General features: G+C 42.6%; 1 protein-coding gene across 2 annotated transcripts in view; it reads right to left on the minus strand.

Annotated features, from left to right (window-relative positions):
* Nucleotides 1–21,811, minus strand: part of LOC120022848 (zinc finger protein 704-like) — a 101,855-nt gene that overhangs the window by 14,974 nt on the left and 65,070 nt on the right. For both annotated transcript variants that reach the window (XM_038966887.1, XM_038966886.1), the window contains exons 3-4: nt 3,913–4,016; nt 2,324–2,574 (exon numbers count right to left, since the gene is read on the minus strand). In XM_038966887.1, the coding sequence (XP_038822815.1) occupies nt 2,324–2,574; nt 3,913–4,016 (355 nt within the window). The remainder of the gene's footprint in view (nt 1–2,323; nt 2,575–3,912; nt 4,017–21,811) is intronic.

Genomic DNA, 21,811 nt, shown 5'->3' on the forward strand with positions numbered 1-21,811 from the left:
AACCTATAAAGTGTTACATGGGCTTGCTCCTACCTATCTTTCCGAGTTGGTCCTGCCGTACATACCTATACATACGCTACGGTCACAAGACGCAGGCCTCCTAATTGTCCCTAGAATTTCTAAGCAAACAGCGGGAGGCAGGGCTTTCTCCTATAGATCTCCATTTTTATGGAACGGTCTGCCTACCCATGTGAGAGACGCAGACTCGGTCTCAACCTTTAAGTCTTTACTGAAGACTTATCTCTTCAGTAGGTCATATGATTGAGTGTAGTCTGGCCCAGGAGTGTGAAGGTGAACGGAAAGGCTCTGGAGCAACGAACCGCCCTTGCTGTCTCTGCCTGGCCGGTTCCCCTCTCTCCACTGGGATTCTCTGCCTCTAACCCTATTACAGGGGCTGAGTCACTGGCTTACTGGTGCTCTTTCATGCCGTCCCTAGGAGGGGTGCGTCACTTGAGTGGGTTGAGTTACTGACGTGATCTTCCTGTCTGGGTTGGCGCCCCCCCTTGGTTTGTGCTGTGGTGGAAATCTTTGTGGGCTATACTCGGCCTTGTCTCAGGATTGTAAGTTGGTGGTTGAAGATATCCCTCTAGTGGTGCGGGGGCTGTGCTTTGGCAAAGTGGGTGGGGTTATATCCTTCCTGTTTGGCCCTGTCCGGGGGTATCATCGGATGGGGCCACAGTGTCTCCTGACCCCTCCTGTCTCAGCCTCCAGTATTTATGCTGCAGTAGTTTATGTGTCGGGGGGCTAGGGTCAGTTGGTTATACCTGGAGTACTTCTCCTGTCTTATCCAGTGTCCTGTGTGAATTTAAGTATGCTCTCTCTAATTCTCTCGTTCTCTCTTTCTTTCTCTCTCTCTGAGAACCTGAGCCCTAGGACCATACGTCACGGCAAACCGGGTATGATGACTCCTTGCTGTCCCCAGTCCACCTGGCCTTGCTGCTATTCCAGTTTCAACTGTTCTGCCTGCAGTTACGGAACCCCTACCTGTCCCAGACCTGCTGTTTTCAACTCTTAATGATCGGCTATGAAAAGCCAACTGACATTTATTCCTGATTATTATTTGACCATGCTTGTCATTTATGAACATTTTGAAAATCTTGGCTCTCTCTAATTCTCTCCTTCTTTCTCTCTCTCGGAGGACCTGAGCCCTAGGACCATACGTCAGGACTACCGGGCATGATGACTCCTTGCTGTCCCCAGTCCACCTGGCCTTGCTGCTATTCCAGTTTCAACTGTTCTGCCTGCGGTTATGGAACCGCCACCTGTCCCAGACCTGCTGTTTTCAACTCTTAATGATCGGCTATGAAAAGCCAACTGAAAATTATTCATGATTATTATTTGACCATGCTTGTCACTTATGAACATTTTGAACATCTTGGCATAGTTCTGTTATAATCTCCACCCGGCACAGCCAGAAGAGGACTGGCCACCCCTCATAGCCTGGTTCCTCTCTAGGTTTCTTCCTAGGTTTTGGCCTTTCTAGGGAGTTTTTCCTAGCCACCGTGCTTCTACACCTGCATTGCTTGCTGTTTGGGGTTTTAGGCTGGGTTTCTGTACAGCACTTCGAGATATTAGCTGATGTACGAAGGGCTATATAAAATAAACTTGATTGATTGATTGATGAGGCATTGCCACGTGTCTAAGGATCAGTCTGTCACTTTTACCCTGTGTCCCAAATTCTACCTCAGTCAGCATGTCATCTCCCAATGTCACGGAGTTCAAGAAGGAGGTATTACAGTAGCTAGCAGGAACTCCCTTCTTTTGGGACATCCTCTGTCTTGTCAAGATCACTGATACTGCAGTACAACCCCTTCTTAAATCAACCTACTACCAATTCAAAATGTACAACAGTCAGAAGTGTTTGAAACATTGATCTAATCAAGTGTTGGTTCTGTGTGGTCCTCAGAGGACCACAATAGCATTATGTTAACTGTTTTCGGGTTATCCTATGTATTATCCTATGGGTTATCCTATGGGTTATCCTATGGGTTATCCTATGGGTTATCCTATGGGTTATCCTATGGGGTATCCTATGGGGTATCCTATGGATTATCCTATGGGGTATCCTATGGATTATCCTATGGGTTATCCTATGGATTATCCTATGGGTTATCATATGGATTATCCTATGGGGTATCCTATGGGTTATCCTATGGGGTATCCTATGGGTTATCCTATGGGTTATCCTATGGGTTATCCTATGGGGTATCCTATGGGTTATCCTATGGGGTATCCTATGGGTTATCCTATGGGTTATCGAGTATATCCACTTGTGTGGCTAGAATTGTATTTTTAGATGGTGAAATGAAATCGGTCTATCCACCTTGCGCTTGCGTGGGATTGGCTCGTCGAAGAGCAGGCTGCTGCCATCCTGTTCGTCGATGGCGTCGTCGGGGGGTGGGCCGTTGATGCTGGACATGCGGAAGGGCTTGAAGCTGTCTGCAGATAGCGGTGGGGAGGGGGTGGACGGGTTGGACTGGTCACTAGGGCCGCTCCAGCTCCAATAGCCACTACTGCTGTAACTGGAGGGGGTGAAGCCCCCACCACTCTCCTTCCACGAGCCATTCAGACCCTCTGGAGGGGAGAGAGCGAGCGAGAGAGAGAGAGAGAGAGAGAGAGAGTCAGAAAAGTACTCAAACTTAGTACTCAACTATTTAGGAGTCCTCTAAGCAACAATTGTCACTGAGATGACATATGATTCAGAAACACATGCATCTAACGGTGATTTCAGCTGCATCGACTTTCAATGTATGCAGTAGTTTTAATAATACTTTATTTTAAGAGCGTTTCAAGACACCTAAAGTCACTTTACATAGAGATACATCAGCAAGTTAAAAAGGCAATAAAATCATACTTTAAAATAAACAAGACTAAAATTACACTAAACATTATGAAAGACTAACCAGAGAACACACTAAATATGATAACAGACTTATTAGGGAAGTGAACTAGACAGGGGGTAAAAGCTAAGACAACAGATAATCCGGTGTGAAGAGGTGTGTCTTCAATGTGTTATTGAAAGTGTGTATAGATTGTGAGGTTATGACATGGAGAGGGATGGAGTTCCAGAGTTAAGGGGCTGCACTGCTAAAAGCCCGGTCTCCCATGGAGCAGAAGCTGGTGGGATGGATGGTGTGTAGGCCAGCGTCGAAAGAGTGCAATTTTGAGTGGCACAACAAACAAGACCTCATTTAGAGTTGCTTCACTCCAGGGACTTAGTTGAGACGTCTTGCGATTCATATAAGGTACATTACAGCAGATGAAGAGAAACTCTCCTTTAGATTTCACCGTGACAAACCACTCAGCACTTCTAATTCAATCTGAAGGTGGAGACGGAACAGAGAGATCAAAGACAGCATTCATCTTTACCTGGTGGGAGAGGTGCACTCAGGAGATACATACAGTATGCATCTCTATAGCTGCACTAGTCTCATCATGTCCTCATCATGACGTGACCTCAGCAAGGGGATATGTATATGAAACAGTAAATGGTTCACCAAAAACAACTTCCTTTGTCAGTTCGTTCAGAGCACGCAAAACGACACGTACAGACGCTAGCTATCATGATCACCTCCGCAAATGTTTGTTTGATCAAATGTTTGATTGTTGCCGTCTTGGGACAAAACTCAGTGGTTAAAGAGAATCTTAATTTATTTTAATTTTACCTTTATTTAAACTAGGCAAGTCAGTTAAGAACAAATTCTTATTCACAATGGCGGCCTAGGAACAGTGCCTTGTTCAGGGGCAGAACGACAGATTTTTACCTTGTCAGCTCGTGGATTCGATCTAGCAACCTTTCGGTTACTAGTCCAACGCTCTAACCACTAGGCTACCCTACCGCCTTAATGGGATCACCCGTTTAAAAAGAGGATACAATAATAAATGATATAAAAGCATGTTTGGTCGACTCACCGCTGACTTTGACAGGGGGGCTCCTGACCAGTGGACTGCTGGACAGGCTGGTCAGAACCATGGCAGCTGTCACCTTGTCCATGTCCACTTCCTCCTCTGACTTCCTGTTAAAACAACAACAACAAACAGAGAATATTACTGTGCATGAAAACACAGCAACAACAATAACAAACAGATAATGTGGCTGTGTCCGAAATGGCATCATATACAGCTCTGACCCAAAGCACTAAGCCTACCTTGGTAATACGGCACAGCAATATAGTGCAATTTCAGATTCACTGGGCATGCCTCAAAACCATTCGTCAACTCCCCCTGTGAGACCGTGATATATTGGTCAGCTCATTAATATGATCCAGCAGGCTCTTTGTTCTACGTTGATGTAACCGGCGCCGTGTCTGACAAATAACAGACATGCTGAATGTAAACATCGCCATGTGTCTCTTAATTGGCGTGAATTCACCAACGCTATGGATTCATCTCTTAATCCACCCCGCTGTACTCCCGACACACACAAAATATTATTATAGAGAGCAGGGAGGTTGATAAGAGAAGAAGTACCTAAATCATTGTTCTGATGAAATTAATATGATGTCATTCATGGATTACATATAAATCACTGATTCACTTTACCCAGAACCCCCCCACCCCCCAGTTTCTGGTCACCTTGGTGTGTGTGTGTGAGTGTGAGTGTGTGTGTGTACGTAGATAATGCCACCAGGCCGTCCCTTTGGACAGCTCATGATTGCAGTCCCTCATATCTTTACATGGATGAAATATTGTAGATTTCACCAACACACATTAGCACAGTGATAGTAAATATGTAATGTATGTGCACACACACGGAGTAGTCTAGTGGTTATGATATGGGGAGATAATTACAAGCGATGGGGGAGATGACAGGATTGTGAAAATTGTGAAATTCACGCACTTATTAAGAGAACACGCGGTCACCCCTACTGCATATGGTCTGGCAGACTCACTAAACACAAATGCATAGTTTGTAAATGATGCCTGAGTGTTGTGGTGTGCCCCTGGCTATCTGTAGTAATGTCTGAGTGTTGGAGTGTGTCCCTGGCTATCTGTAGCAATGTCTGAGTGTTGGAGTGTGTCCCTGGCTATCTGTAGTAATGTCTGAGTGTTGGAGTGTGTCCCTGGCTATCTGTAGTAATGTCTGAGTGTTGGAGTGTGCCCCTGGCTATCTGTAGTAATGTCTGAGTGTTGGAGTGTGCCCCTGGCTATCTGTAGTAATGTCTGAGTGTTGTGGTGTGCCCCTGGCTATCTGTAATGATGTCTGAGTGTTGGGGTGTGCCCCTGGCTATCTGTAGTAATGTCTGAGTGTTGGGGTGTGCCCCTGGCTATCTGTAGTAATGTCTGAGTGTTGGGGTGTGCCCCTGGCTATCTGTAGTAATGTCTGAGTGTTGGAGTGTGCCCCTGGCTATCTGTAGTAATGTCTGAGTGTTGGGGTGTGCCCCTGGCTATCTGTAGTAATGTCTGAGTGTTGGGGTGTGCCCCTGGCTATCTGTAGTAATGTCTGAGTGTTGGAGTGTGCCCCTGGCTATCTGTAGTAATGTCTGAGTGTTGGGGTGTGCCCCTGGCTATCTGTAGTAATGTCTGAGTGTTGGAGTGTGCCCCTGGCTATCTGTAGTAATGTCTGAGTGTTGGAGTGTGCCCCTGGCTATCTGTAGTAATGTCTGAGTGTTGGGGTGTGCCCCTGGCTATCTGTAGTAATGTCTGAGTGTTGGAGTGTGCCCCTGGCTATCTGTAGTAATGTCTGAGTGTTGGAGTGTGCCCCTGGCTATCTGTAGTAATGTCTGAATGTTGGAGTGTGCCCCTGGCTATCTGTAGTAATGTCTGAGTGTTGGAGTGTGCCCCTGGCTATCTGTAGTAATGTCTGAGTGTTGGAGTGTGCCCCTGGCTATCTGTAGTAATGTCTGAGTGTTGGAGTGTGCCCCTGGCTATCTGTAGTAATGTCTGAGTGTTGGAGTGTGCCCCTGGCTATCTGTAGTAATGTCTGAGTGTTGGAGTGTGTCCCTGGCTATCTGTAGTAATGTCTGAGTGTTGGAGTGTGCCCCTGGCTATCTGTAGTAATGTCTGAGTGTTGGAGTGTGCCCCTGGCTATCTGTAGTAATGTCTGAGTGTTGGAGTGTGTCCCTGGCTATCTGTAGTAATGTCTGAGTGTTGGAGTGTGTCCCTGGCTATCTGTAGTAATGTCTGAGTGTTGGAGTGTGCCCCTGGCTATCTGTAGTAATGTCTGAGTGTTGGAGTGTGCCCCTGGCTATCTGTAGTAATGTCTGAGTGTTGTGGTGTGCCCCTGGCTATCTGTAATGATGTCTGAGTGTTGGAGTGTGGCCCTGGCTATCTGTAATGATGTATGAGTGTTGGAGTGTGCCCCTGGCTATCTGTAGTAATGTCTGAGTGTTGTGGTGTGCCCCTGGCTATCTGTAATGATGTCTGAGTGTTGGAGTGTGCCCCTGGCTATCTGTAGTAATGTCTGAGTGTTGTGGTGTGCCCCTGGCTATCTGTAGTAATGTCTGAGTGTTGTGGTGTGCCCCTGGCTATCTGTAGTAATGTCTGAGTGTTGGAGTGTGCCCCTGGCTATCTGTAGTAATGTCTGAGTGTTGGAGTGTGCCCCTGGCTATCTGTAGTAATGTCTGAGTGTTGGAGTGTGCCCCTGGCTATCTGTAGTAATGTCTGAGTGTTGGAGTGTGCCCCTGGCTATCTGTAGTAATGTCTGAGTGTTGGAGTGTGTCCCTGGCTATCTGTAGTAATGTCTGAGTGTTGGAGTGTGCCCCTGGCTATCTGTAGTAATGTCTGAGTGTTGTGGTGTGCCCCTGGCTATCTGTAGTAATGTCTGAGTGTTGGAGTGTGCCCCTGGCTATCTGTAGTAATGTCTGAGTGTTGGAGTGTGCCCCTGGCTATCTGTAGTAATGTCTGAGTGTTGGGGTGTGCCCCTGGCTATCTGTAGTAATGTCTGAGTGTTGGAGTGTGCCCCTGGATATCTGTAATGATGTCTGAGTGTTGGAGAGTGCCCCGGGCTATCTGTAATGATGTCTGAGTGTTGGAGCCCCTGGCTATCTGTAATGATGTCTGAGTGTTGGAGTGTGCCCCTGGCTATCTGTAATGATGTCTGAGTGATGGAGTGTGCCCCTGGCTATCTGTAGTAATGTCTGAGTGTTGGAGTGTGCCCCTGGCTATCTGTAGTCATGTCTGAGTGTTGGAGTGTGTCCCTGGCTATCTGTAGTAATGTCTGAGTGTTGGAGTGTGCCCCTGGCTATCTGTAGTAATGTCTGAGTGTTGGAGTGTGCCCCTGGCTATCTGTAGTAATGTCTGAGTGTTGGAGTGTGCCCCTGGCTATCTGTAGTAATGTCTGAGTGTTGGAGTGTGCCCCTGGCTATCTGTAGTAATGTCTGAGTGTTGGAGTGTGTCCCTGGCTATCTGTAGTAATGTCTGAGTGTTGGAGTGTGCCCCTGGCTATCTGTAGTAATGTCTGAGTGTTGGAGTGTGCCCCTGGCTATCTGTAGTAATGTCTGAGTGTTGGAGTGTGCCCCTGGCTATCTGTAGTAATGTCTGAGTGTTGGAGTGTGTCCCTGGCTATCTGTAGCAATGTCTGAGTGTTGGAGTGTGTCCCTGGCTATCTGTAGTAATGTCTGAGTGTTGGAGTGTGCCCCTGGCTATCTGTAGTAATGTCTGAGTGTTGGAGTGTGCCCCTGGCTATCTGTAGTAATGTCTGAGTGTTGGAGTGTGCCCCTGGCTATCTGTAGTAATGTCTGAGTGTTGGAGTGTGCCCCTGGCTATCTGTAGTAATGTCTGAGTTTTGGAGTGTGTCCCTGGCTATCTGTAGTAATGTCTGAGTGTTGGAGTGTGCCCCTGGCTATCTGTAGTAATGTCTGAGTGTTGGAGTGTGCCCCTGGCTATCTGTAGTAATGTCTGAGTGTTGGAGTGTGCCCCTGGCTATCTGTAGTAATGTCTGAGTGTTGGATTGTGTCCCTGGCTATCTGTAGTAATGTCTGAGTGTTGGAGTGTGTCCCTGGCTATCTGTAGTAATGTCTGAGTGTTGGAGTGTGCCCCTGGCTATCTGTAGTAATGTCTGAGTGTTGTGGTGTGCCCCTGGCTATCTGTAATGATGTCTGAGTGTTGGAGTGTGGCCCTGGCTATCTGTAATGATGTATGAGTGTTGGAGTGTGCCCCTGGCTATCTGTAGTAATGTCTGAGTGTTGTGGTGTGCCCCTGGCTATCTGTAATGATTTCTGAGTGTTGGAGTGTGCCCCTGGCTATCTGTAGTAATGTCTGAGTGTTGTGGTGTGCCCCTGGCTATCTGTAGTAATGTCTGAGTGTTGTGGTGTGCCCCTGGCTATCTGTAGTAATGTCTGAGTGTTGGAGTGTGCCCCTGGCTATCTGTAGTAATGTCTGAGTGTTGGAGTGTGTCCCTGGCTATCTGTAGTAATGTCTGAGTGTTGGAGTGTGCCCCTGGCTATCTGTAGTAATGTCTGAGTGTTGGAGTGTGCCCCTGGCTATCTGTAGTAATGTCTGAGTGTTGGAGTGTGCCCCTGGCTATCTGTAGTAATGTCTGAGTGTTGGAGTGTGTCCCTGGCTATCTGTAGTAATGTCTGAGTGTTGGAGTGTGTCCCTGGCTATCTGTAGTAATGTCTGAGTGTTGGAGTGTGCCCCTGGCTATCTGTAGTAATGTCTGAGTGTTGGAGTGTGCCCCTGGCTATCTGTAGTAATGTCTGAGTGTTGTGGTGTGCCCCTGGCTATCTGTAATGATGTCTGAGTGTTGGAGTGTGGCCCTGGCTATCTGTAATGATGTATGAGTGTTGGAGAGTGCCCCTGGCTATCTGTAATGATGTCTGAGTGTTGGAGCCCCTGGCTATCTGTAATGATGTCTGAGTGTTGGAGTGTGGCCCTGGCTATCTATAATGATGTCTGAGTGTTGGAGTGTGCCCCTGGCTATCTGTAATGATGTCTGAGTGTTGGAGTGTGCCCCTGGCTATCTGTAATGATGTCTGAGTGTTGGAGTGTGGCCCTGGCTATCTGTAATGATGTCTGAGTGTTGGAGTGTGTACCTGGCTATCTGTAATGATGTCTGAGTGTTGGAGTGTGTCCCTGGCTATCTGTAATGATGTCTGAGTGTTGGAGTGTGCCCCTGGCTATCTGTCAATTTTAAAAACAAGAAAATGGTGCCGTCTGCTTTGCTTAAGATAAGGAATTTGAAATGATTTATACTTTTACTTTCGATACTTAAGTATATTTTAGCAATGACATTTGCTTTTGATACTTAAGGATATTTAAACCAAATACTTTTAGACTTTTACTGGGTGACTTTCACTTTTACTCAAGTATGACTATTGGGTACTTTTTAAACTGAAGAACACTAGAACTTCCTCCTCTCTCTTATTTGTACCTAACCAAGTTCCTTTAAAGGGATACTGGAAGATTCTGGCAATCAAGCCATTTTTGTATTTACCTAAGTTAGAGGTAGTTTTGCGAGCTAATGCTAACTAGTGTTAGTGCAAAGAAGAAGTCTACAGGTACCTGTAGCAAGTAGAAAAGTAGTAAACATTCTCATTTGACTCTGGGTAAGTAGAAAAACTTCTTAATTGCCAGAAACTCACAGTATCCCTTTAAATCAGAGTAGAGCTGTGAATCGAGCAGTCTGCCTGCCCTGCTAAACTGGCAGGGGGATATCACAGGGTTTATAAACAGCCTGTATTCCAGCCCACTGCCCCTCATGAGCAGAGACAGGGTTAGGTCTACCCCCCTCATCGGGGTTTTGTTGGGCGGCAGGGTGTAAATGGGAGAGATGGCCATCAGCCAGAGAGAAGCAGTCTGTCTACAGTCTGATGACATCTGTTGAACTTACACTGTTCCACCAGACAGACAGATGTGCTAACAACTTTCTTGTGGTTGACTGTCCAAACTCTAGAAGACTAATGGCTTAGTGGTGGGAGAAAGGCAATCTGAGTGAAAAGGAGAGAGAGAAACCAATACCTTCCCTCCTTCCCACTCACCAGACATCTGTGCCTTTGTCTTTAATGGTTCCATTGAGGAACCACTCAGCAGCCAGCACCCTCCTCGCCCTGTTCCCTGTCCCAGCCCGGGATGTTTCCAGTTTCTGGAACACCAACAGGTGTTTCTGGAACACCACCAGGTGTTTCACCTTAAGTGTAAAAATAATAAGCCATTGTGTTACAGACGATTTAGCCCGACATGTTTCCTTGGCGATTGTCCTGTTTGATTGAATTGTTTCAGGCTCTTTCATTCTTTAGCAACCGGTTATTTGCAGGTGATAAAAGACGATCGAGAACCACAGGAATCCCAAACAGACAGACATAAAAGATGAAGTTTGATGGGACATAACCGGCTCCGTACTGTACAGTGTACACATTAGCCATCTCCTCAGATGTACCGCATCAGACAACAACATGTCTTACATTAACACTAGTCTCTTCCTGCATGTCTAAAATGAGTTTGGCTAAGACTATTTGAACACTGACTCACTACGCGTACTGTAATAGTTCTGCGAACTCATGAACATTTGCTTGTATAACTAATGACAAGATATCTTCTAAACATAGACCACTTACTGTTGTTGTAGTTCAGCTAACTTAACTAATCAACCACAATTAAACGAGAGGTTTTGATCCAGAACAAACAACCTTTTCTCTCTTTAGATAAGATGTGATGTGGGGAGTTTGACATGGAACATAAGTACAGACATTCCAGGTATTATGTGTCACACACACACACACACTTTCCCAAAATTCCCCAAAACAAATTATGGCAGGCATCCCATCCCACTCACACACAGTCATTCATATCTGGCAACTTTATTTTCTGTGTCATCGAAAACCATTACTCAAATATAATGAAGCCAATTTAACTATCTGCCGGGAATTCCCCCCAAACTCTGCCTAGTGAGAGCCCTCCTATTCCTACACACAACCTCCCCCTCACCTCTGAGAATGAACTCTGTTTTGCTCTCTCTCCAACCACTCAACTCTGTTTTGAGATGGGTGTAAAACAGGGAGAGGAGAGCAGAGCAGGGGGCTCCAGCGGAGGGGTAGAGGGGGCTCCAGTGGAGGGTTAGAGGGGGCTCCCCAGTCTCTTTGATGTGGGCGTAGAGTGGGGCAGCTCATCTTTAATTACAGTCGCTGGCCTATGAAGCTCATTTCCTCTTGAATAATTGACTATAAAATCAGACACCTCCCGCTAAAAGCTAAACACCCTCCAATCGCTCTCCCCCTCTTATCTACTCGGATGATACTTCTATCGTCTGTCCACACACGCACAAGCACACATACAGACACAGATCTATGAATGACACGGGGCAAGGACATGAAGTACATTAAGACTAACCTCCCACCACACACACACGGAAGAGATGCATTCCAGACAAAGGCCATGCCTTCATCTCACAGGGGTTGTGGGTAATAAGAGAGCGAGAGCATTCTGTTTTTTTATTACATTTTCTGTGTGACTTCCACATCAGATCTTTCCTCCTTTCATTTGAGTTAGTGTGTTTAGCAGGTGTGGTTTTGCGTGTCACTGTCTGAGTGTGCGTGTGTACATGCGTGTTTGTGCATGGGTGTGTGTGCGTATAGTCTGATGCTTTAAGGGCACTGTTACAGCCTTATCTAAAATGTATTTTAAAATAAAATAAAAAATCTCAATCTGCACACAATACCCCATTATGACTAAGCGAAAACAGGTTTTTAGAAATGTTTGCAAATGTAATAAAACAGAAATACCTTATTTACAGTATTCAGACCCTTTGCTATGAGACTGGAAATTCAGCTCAGGTGCATCCTGTTTCCATTGATCATCCTTGAGATGTTTCTACAACTTGATTTGAGTCCACCTGTGGTAAATTCAATTGATTTAACATGATTTGGAAAGGCACACACCTGTCTATGTAAAGGTCCCACAGTTGGCAGTGCATGTCAGAGCAAAAACCAAGCAATGCCGTCGAAGGAATTGTACGTAGAGCTCAGAGACAGGATTGTGTTCAAGCACAGATTTGGGGAAAGGTACCAAAAAATTTCCAAGAACACACTGGCCTCCATCATCCTTAAATAGAAGAAGTTTGGAACCACCAAGACTCTTCCTAGAGCTGGCCGCCTGGCCAAACTGAGCAATTGGGGGAGAAGGGCCTTGGTCAGGGAGATGACCAAGAACCCAATTGTCACTGACAGAGCTCCAGAATATTGCAGAATTTTTCTTCTTCTTTAAAAAAAAATCAAAAGTAGGCCTAATTATTGTAGTAACCTAAATGATTTCATAATTGTAAAATTACAGACGAGTAGGCCTAGAGAATTAATTCAGTTTTCGATTGGGGTGTTTTGAGGGGGGGGGACAACTTGGCTGTCACTTTGAGAAACACGTTCGAAGAGGCCGTCTGCTCTGGCCAAGTCGTCGAAGAGGCCGTCAGACGCCCAAGTCGTCAAAAAAAAAAAAAAGGTTGACCCTAACCCCTAAATTCAGAGCAGAGCAATACCCAACGGACTATTATGGGTCAGGCGATAAGCTGTTTTGCAAATTCTGTCAACATATACTATTGATTGGACCCGTAAAAATAAGTGTGTGATGACCACTTAAAGTCTAAAGCCCATGTGAAGAACAAGGAAAAGCACCGTGTTAGCCAGAGCATGCCTCTTCAAACAACCATTACTTGTGCAAGCGCATCAGCAGATTCAAGACAAGAATTTATTCAGGACTTTGTGGCTGTGTGCGCCGAGTCTGACATCCCCTTAGAAAAGCTAAGAAAGCCAAGGCCGTTTCTAGTGAAGCATTGAAAACAGGGAGGAGCGTTGCCCGGAAATGAGAGCAGTCTCCGTCAAACTCACCTGCCCAGTGTGTTTGACCAACATATGACTGCTGTTCTACAGAAGATCCGTGGGAAGAAGTTTGCGGTGGTGGTTGACGAGACAGATGCAAGGGATTTCAGCGTTCTAAACATCGTCATTGGTGAGTTAACTTAACAGCCTATTAATATACCGTTGCAATAGCCTACATTTACATTCTGCAAGTTAAATTCTCCGCATGCAAATTGTGATATTCCAAACGACAAGCTATCGTGGTGAAATATAGCGATGCATAATGTCAGCAGCTGTCTGCCTCTCCATCTAGCTGACTATCGCTGTATCTATATTGTGTTTACACTTGAAATTTAAATAACATTTATTTTGGTTAAAACATAATTAAAGTTTTTCCTTATCTTTCATTGCAGGTGTTGAAAACCAGTACTTCCTGGTGGATGTCATTTTCATGGACAGATGCAACTACTCAACGTTTTCCCAAGCTTTACTAGCCTCCCTCCACAGCAACGATCTGAACCTGAATGATGCCTGGGCAGTGGTCACAGATAATGCCTCCTACTGCCTGAAGGCATACAAGGAGGTTCTGAAAGGAGTGATGCCCAACAGTGTCCATGTAACCTGTCTCTGCCATGTCATCAATCTGGTGGGTGAGACCTGGCAGCACTACAAATAATTCTCTGAAGTTGCATCACTTGTGAGATGGATGAGATCGGTCTTCTTCAAGAAGCCTGCCAGAAAGAGATGATGGGTGAGCTTCCTCATTATGAAGGAGTTTGTGCAGGCCAAGGCTCCTCCTGGAGCAGTGAGCACCCGATGGAATAGCTGGTTTGAGGCAGTGAAGTACCATGCAGAGCATGTTCATCTGTACAGAGAGTTTTTGTTGGCAGAAAAGTCATTATCCCAGGCAGTCACAAACCTCCTCAGCCAGCTGGAAACAGAGAAGAAGGTGCAGGCCCTCACTGTTAAGCTAACCTTCATCTCGGAGGGCTGCTCCAAATGGATCACAGCTCTGTCAATCCTAGAAGGAACACACTGTCCCACAGCAGTGTCTACATACAATATCATGGAGGATCTGGGCTCTTACCTAGTGAATGGAATGGCAAAAACATGTGGGTATGGTGCCAAGACCAATGACGTATTGAGAAAGATGGGGATTGGAGAGAGGAGGGAGGTGCTTGACCATCTCCATGATGCATTCCATGTGGCCTTCACAAAGTTCTCAAAGCACTGGGACACATCCAGCCAGAGAGATCTACAGGCTGGCTAGGGAGTTCGATCCGAGGCAGGCTCCAGCATGGGAAAGCAGATTGAAGTCTACACACTAGAGGTCGACCGATTAATCGGGGCCGATTTAAAGTTTTCATAACAATCGGAAATCGGTATTTTTGGGCGCCGATTTGCCGATTATTATTATTATTTTTTTACACCTTTATTTAATCTTTATTTAACTAGGCAAGTCAATTAAGAACACATTCTTATTTCCAATGACGGCCTAGGAACGGCAGAAAGACAGATTTTTAACCTTGTCAGCTCGGGGGATCCAATCTTGCATTGATTACATTGCACTCCATGAGGAGCCTGCCTGTTAGCGAATGCAGTAAGCTAAGGTAAGTTGCTAGCTAGCATTAAACTTATCTTATAAAAAACAATCAATCAATGACTGTCATTGCTCCAATGTGTACTTAACCATAAACATCAATGCCTTTCTTAAAATCAATACACAAGTATATATTTTTAAACCTGCATATTTAGCTAAAAGAAATCCAGGTTAGCAGGCAATATTAACCAGGTGAAATTGTGTCATTTCTCTTGCGTTCATTGCACGCAGAGTCAGGGTATATGCAACATTTTGGGCCGCCTGGCTCTTTGCGAACTAATTTGCCAGAACTTTACATAGTTATGACAACATTGAAGGTTGTGCAATGTAACAGGAATATTTAGACTCATGGATGCCACCCGTTAGATAAAATACGGAACGGAATAAACGTTTTGTTTTCGAGGTGATAGTTTCTGGATTAGTCAAAGGTATATGGTTTAGAGAGAAATAGTCGACGCGTTATAATTCCTGTAATAACTTGCGGCTGAATTTGAAAGGGGTTCCTTCGTTATTTTACCGTTCATGTCTTCCATAGAGAATGTCTTGATCTACTTCAAATAAGGTCTGTGTTTCGTGCAGGCTTAAACCGCCTCGACGTTTTGATACCCGTGTAAATCTCACTAGGATAAGGTAACGTTTGTCAACATATTTTCATAAATCCACTCTACAATTTTTTTTAATCTTCGCTTAGAATTAGCCAATATTGATCAGAGTTACCTTGTCCTATGGATATCTACACAGTTATAAAATTGGCACGGTGATGTAAGCCTACACGAAACACAGACCTTATTTTAAGTGAATCTAAAAATATCCTATGGAATAAATGAAGGAACCGCTTTTCAGATTTTGCTAGGTGTCATGGGAATTATGACTCGCACTTTGGTTGTCAATTCTTACCATGCCCATTATTAAAATAGGATTTCCTGCATATAGAAATTAAAGTTTTTGTTTTCAACATTCATCACAGGTAACTTAAACTCAATTTTTATTCAAACAGTTGAGAGTATTTGTCTCCTAAGCAGACTCTTCAGTATCATTGTCACTTCAGAGCTGTGTGCGTGTGTGTATTTAGGTATTATATTAAGTTAAAATAAAAGTGTTCATTGTTCATTCAGTATTGTTGCAATTGTCATTATTACAAAAATGTGTGTGTGTGTATGATATATATATATATATATTTAAAAAACTTTTTTTTATTTTTATAAATCGGCCGATTAATCGGTATCGGCTTTTTTTGTCCTCCAATAATCGGTATCGGTATTGAAAAATCATAATCGGTCGACCTCTACTACACACAACTGAAACCCATGGCAAGCCCATCAACAGAGCTGAGTGAAGAATGGATTGCCTATCAGCACTGTGTTTCCAGGGAGCCCTCACCTTCTTTGGAGCTTGCTGGTTACTGGAGGGGCCTGAGTGCGAGATTCCCAAGAGGTGCAGAAGTGGCAGTGCCCTACATCTACTTCCCAGTCAGCTCAGTCGACTGTGAGAGGAGTTTCAGCAAAAACAAGACTCTACTCACAGACAAGCGAGAGGCACTCACTGAGCTCAACACAAAGAGATTGACAATCATGTACTTCAATAGAGATGTCTGTGATAGATGGAAAACTTACAATGGACAAACATAGGAGCTCATAAGGTAGTTCCATAAGTTTTGCCTATTGCTGCATTGTTGCCTAGATTCTTGCATGAATCTTTTTTCCCCCATTTATAATGAAACACATACAGTGGGGAGAACAAGTATTTGATACACTGCCGCACCTAAAGAACTCTCAGACCATGAGAAACAAGATTCTGATGAAACCAAGATTTAACTTTTTGGCCCGAATGCCAAGTATCATGTCTGGAGGAAACCTGGCACCATCCCTACAGTGAGCATGATGCTGGTAGCATCATGCTGGGAGAATGTTTTTTAGCGGCAGAGACTGGGAGCTGCAGAATGCTCAGGACCTCAGACTGGTGCAAAGGTTCCCCTTCCAACAGGACAACGACCCTAAGCACACAGCCAAGACAACGCAGGAGTGGCTTCGGGACAATCTCTGAATGTCCTTGAGTGGCCCAGCTAGAGCCCAGACCTGAACCTCGAACATCTCTGGAGAGACCTGAAAATAGCTGTGCAGCGACGCTCCCCATCCAACCTGACAGAGCTTGAGAGGATCTGCAGAGAAGAATTGGAGAAACTCCCCAAATACAAGTGTGCCAAGCTTGAGGCTGTAATCACTGCCAAAAGTGCTTCAACAAAGTACAGAGTAAAGGGTCTGAATACTTATGTAAATGTAATTTCAGTTTTAAATTTTAATACATACAACAACAAAAAAACTTTTTTTTGCTTTGTCATTATGGGGTATTGTGTGTAGATTGATTAGGGGGGGGAAATTATTTTATCCATTTTAGAATAAGGCTGTAGCGTAACAAAATGTGGAAAAAGTCTGAATACATTCCGAATGCACTGTACATTTATGACTGCTCGACTAAAAAAAATATTGGTCGACCAATAACATATCGACCAAACAATCGACCAGTAGACTAAATGGGGTCAGCCCTAAGTATGTTTGTTAGCTAGCCAGACAGTTTTAGAGGAAAGATTCCATAAATGTTTCAAATTAATTGCCAATATGTCAACATTCCATTCAAACAATGCAGTCAATCCACAGCCACACACACACTGGCTGAAAACAGTTGATGATAGGACTTAGACAAGTTGTAAATGCAACAGGTACTGATATTGTATTTAATTTAATTTATTTCACCTTTATTTAACCAGGTATGCCAGTTGAGAACAAGTTCTCATTTACAACTGCGACCTGGCCAAGATAAAGCAAAGCAGTACGACACAAACAACACAGAGTTACACATGGGATAAACAAACGTATAGTAAAAAAAAAAAAAAGTATATTTACACGGGATAAGACAAAGACAAACACACACGTCCGACTGCTACACCATCTTGGCATTTTTTTTGTATCACATAGCACTCACAGCTTTCTGAGGAAACCAAAATGGAGACTGGTCTGTTTACATATACTGTATTTTACATGCCATTTATACAGAGAATTGGTACAAAACCGGTATAAACTGTATTTAGGATTATATAACAATATTTTAGGTTGACAATAATTCCATTGCACAATTTCTGATACATCACGTCTTACTTTTTCCTGCATAAGTAAAAAGCATTATGACTCTGCCATTCATTCATATTAGACTGGTTTCCCAGCTAGCAATAAGGAATCGGCCCAGAAGCGGCCCGATGCAAATTTAAATAAATGTATACAAAATTACCCGATTTAGTAATTTTAAATATTAGTATTATACAGTTTATGCATACAAATTATACCCATCCACACCAAAAAAATGTACGTTGGAGGAAACACCGTACACCTGGTGACTGTGTCAGCGTGCATGCGCCTGACCCGCTGGCATGGGTAGTATATTTACACGGGATAAGACAAAGACAAACACACACGTCCGACTGCTACACCATCTTGGCATTTTTTTTGTATCACATAGCACTCACAGCTTTCTGAGGAAACCAAAATGGAGACTGGTCTGTTTACATATACTGTATTTTACATGCCATTTATACAGAGAATTGGTACAAAACCGGTATAAACTGTATTTAGGATTATATAACAATATTTTAGGTTGACAATAATTCCATTGCACAATTTCTGATACATCACGTCTTACTTTTTCCTGCATAAGTAAAAAGGATTATGACTCTGCCATTCATTCATATTAGACTGGTTTCCCAGCTAGCAATAAGGAATCGGCCCAGAAGCGGCCCGATGCAAATTTAAATAAATGTATACAAAATTACCCGATTTAGTAATTTTAAATATTAGTATTATACAGTTTATGCATACAAATTATACCCATCCACACCAAAAAAATGTACGTTGGAGGAAACACCGTACACCTGGTGACTGTGTCAGCGTGCATGCGCCTGACCCGCTGGCATGGGTATCGAACTAGAATCTGTAGCAACGCAGTTTGTAATGCGATGCAGTGTCTTAGACCGCTGCGCCACTCAGGCGGCTCCATCCAAAGTTTTTAATGCTTATCAATTGCCTTGCACAAAGTATCAAAATAACAAATAATGATGATCCAAGCTTCTTTGAAAATATATAAGAATTTATCAACTACAAGCAACACTAGACTATATTATTATGGTGGGAGATTTTAAAACGGTTTTAAATACCTCTATGGACTGTAAAGGAAATCACACTACAAACTATTACCCTCAGGCACTTAAGGAAACCATGAATGTCATGGATACATTGGAATTAGTGGAAATATGGAGGCTTAAATACCCTGACCTAGTGAGATATACATGGCGGAGGCTTAATCAAGCTAGTCGTCTTGATTGCTTTCTTATGTCATTCTCTCTGGCACCAAAAGTTTTTAAAAAGTGTTGATGGTCTGACCATATTCTGTCACCTATCACATAATTGGCATATATATTACTCTTACAGAATTTCCACGTGGGCGAGGATATTGGAAATGTAATCAAACCCTACTGGATGATAACTTGTTTTTAACTAGGACAGAAGAATTTATAACTGACTTTTTCAGACATAATAGATACAGCAGATTATCTTATTGTATGGGACACTTTTAAATGTGCCTTAAGAGACCATGCAATTCAGTACTCATCTATAAAACAAAAGCAATTTAGGTCAAAAGAGTCCATATTAACAAAGGAAAATTAAGGACTAACAGAACAGATGGATGGCAATAAAAACTGTACCATAGAGGCTCAGAATAAGTTAGAGGAAACAAAAAGAAATGGAGGAACTTATTCAAGAAAGATCCAGTGTAATATATTAGGAAAATAAAGCGAACTGGATGGAATATGGGGGAAAAAATGCACCAAATTCTTTTTCAATCTTCAACATAGAAATGCAACCAAAAATAATTTACTGAAACTTGTTACAAATGATGGAGTCACTCATGATTCACCGAACAATGTTTTGAAAGAGGAAGTAAAGTACTTTAAGAATATGTTTTCATTTCAGTCCCCTCCATCTTCACTAACCAAAGCTAATTGTATGGATTTTCCCCCTATTAATAATGTAAAATTAACATCTGTACAGAAAGACTCATGTGAAGGCAAAATTACAGAGGAGGAACTTCTTAATGCAATTAAAGACTCAGTCTGGGAAAACTCCAGGGCTGGATGGCATACCAGTGGATGTATACCAAACTGTTTTTTGATATACTCAGAGGACCATTATTATTATTTTTTAACCACTCCTATATAAACAGTAGATAACCGGACATGCAACAAGAAGGTCTGATTTCATTATTACTGAAACAGGATCCAAGCGGTATATATAAAGATTCAGTCCATTTTAAAAAATGTAGGCCTCTTACACTTCAGTGTAGTGATGCAAAAATTCTAGCTAAATGCTTAGCAAATTGAATTAAAAAGGTTTTGTCAGATATCATTCATCCTAATCAGAAAGTTTTTTTACATGGACGATACATTGGAGATAATATAAGACAAGTACTGGAAACAATAGAATACTATGAAATATCGGGGGAAACCAGGCCTGTTTTTCATAGCTGACTTTTAAAAGGCTTTTGATAAAGTACGACTGGAGTTTATATATACATGCCTGGAATATTTTAATTTTGGTGCATCTCTTATAAAATGGGTTAAAGTTATGAATAGTAACCCTAGGTGTAAAATAGTATATAATGGCTCATAGAGGATCTAGATACTTTTTCTAACCTCTCTGGATTAAAACCAAAATTATGATTGAGTGTACTATATTACGTATTGGATCACAAAAAAAATGCTACTTTTACATTGCCGTGTAGTTTACCAATAAAATGGTCTGACGGGGATGGGGACATACTCGGTATACATATCCCGAAAAAAATGAATGATCTCACTCCAACACATTTGAATAGAAAGTTAGCAAAAATAGATAAGCTCTTGCTACCATGGAAAGGAAAATACCTGTCTATTTGTGTAAAAATCACCCTGATTTTTACACAGTTTACCTATTTGCTCATTTAAAATGATATGAGCTAAAAATATTAAATTTTATTTGGAATGCAAGCCAGACAAAATTAAAAGGGCCTATTTATATAATGACTATGAATTTGGAGGGCAGAAATAATTAAATATTAAAGCATTAGATCTCCCACTAAAGGCATCAGACATACACATTAGTAAGAATGCCTGCCCCAGAATGCCTGCCCCAAAAACAGAAATCTCATAATTAAAATTCCTCAGACATTCATGTGTCTTATATCATTTTAAAGGTAATCTTGTTGTTAATCCCACCAAAGTGTCCGATTTCAAATAGGCTTTTCAGCGAAAGCACCACAAACGATTATGTTAGGTCACCACAAAACCACAATAATCACAGCCATTTTTTCCAGCTAAAGATAGCTTCACAAAAACCAGAATAGAGATAAAATTAATCACTAACCTTCGATTATTTTCATCAGATGACACTCATAGGACTTCATGTTACACAATACATGCATGTTTTGTTTGATTAAATTCATATTTATATTAAAAAATCTGAGTTTACATTGAGGTGACTAGATTCACTAGTTGCAAAAACATCAAGACTTTGCATAGCCACATCGTTTCAACAGAAATACTCATCATAAATATAGATGATAATACAAGTTATACACATTGAATTATAGATATACCTCTCCTTAATGCAACTGCTGTGTCAGATTTCAAAAAAACTTTACGGAAAAAGAAACCCACGCTATAATCTGAGACGGCGCTCAAAAGTAAAACACCACAGCCGCAAAGATGGCGTCAACATAAACAAGAAAATATATGATAAATATTCCCTTACCTTTGATGATCTACATCAGAAAGCACAACAGGAATCCCAGGTCCACAATAAATGTTTGTTTTGTTCGAAAAAATCCGTTATTTATGTCCAAATACCTTCTTTTGTTAGCGCGTCTGGTTTACATATCCAAACGCTAATTCTGGTCAGCGTTATATCGGACAAAAACTTCAAAAAGTGATATTATACATTTCAAACTAAGTACACAATCAATCATTAGGATGTTTTTAACATATAGCTTCAATAAAGTTCCAACTGGAGTATTCCTTCTTGTCTTCGTGAGCAATGGAACGTAAGTGACTTCCACGAGGAAAAAGCATGATCAGAAAATGGCTGCTTGATGGACACCTGACTGATTCTGCTATCATTCTCTCCCACAACATCATAGAAGTCTCATTATAATTTCTATTGATGGTTGACATCTAGTGGAACCCCTAGGCAGTGCAACATCATTAATAGCTCAAGGGGATTTCTTTAGGGACTCTGGTGAATACATACAAGCTCAGATTTCTGACTTCCTGTTTTGATTTCAACTCAGGATTTTGCCTGCCAATATGAGTTCTGTTAATCTCATAGACATAATTCAAACAGTTTTAGAAACGTTAGAGTGTTTTCTATCCAATACTAATAATACTATGCAAATATTAGCAACTATG

The sequence above is a fragment of the Salvelinus namaycush genome, chromosome 27 (genome assembly GCF_016432855.1).
Source record: "Salvelinus namaycush isolate Seneca chromosome 27, SaNama_1.0, whole genome shotgun sequence".
In the NCBI taxonomy this organism is placed as follows: domain Eukaryota; kingdom Metazoa; phylum Chordata; class Actinopteri; order Salmoniformes; family Salmonidae; genus Salvelinus; species Salvelinus namaycush.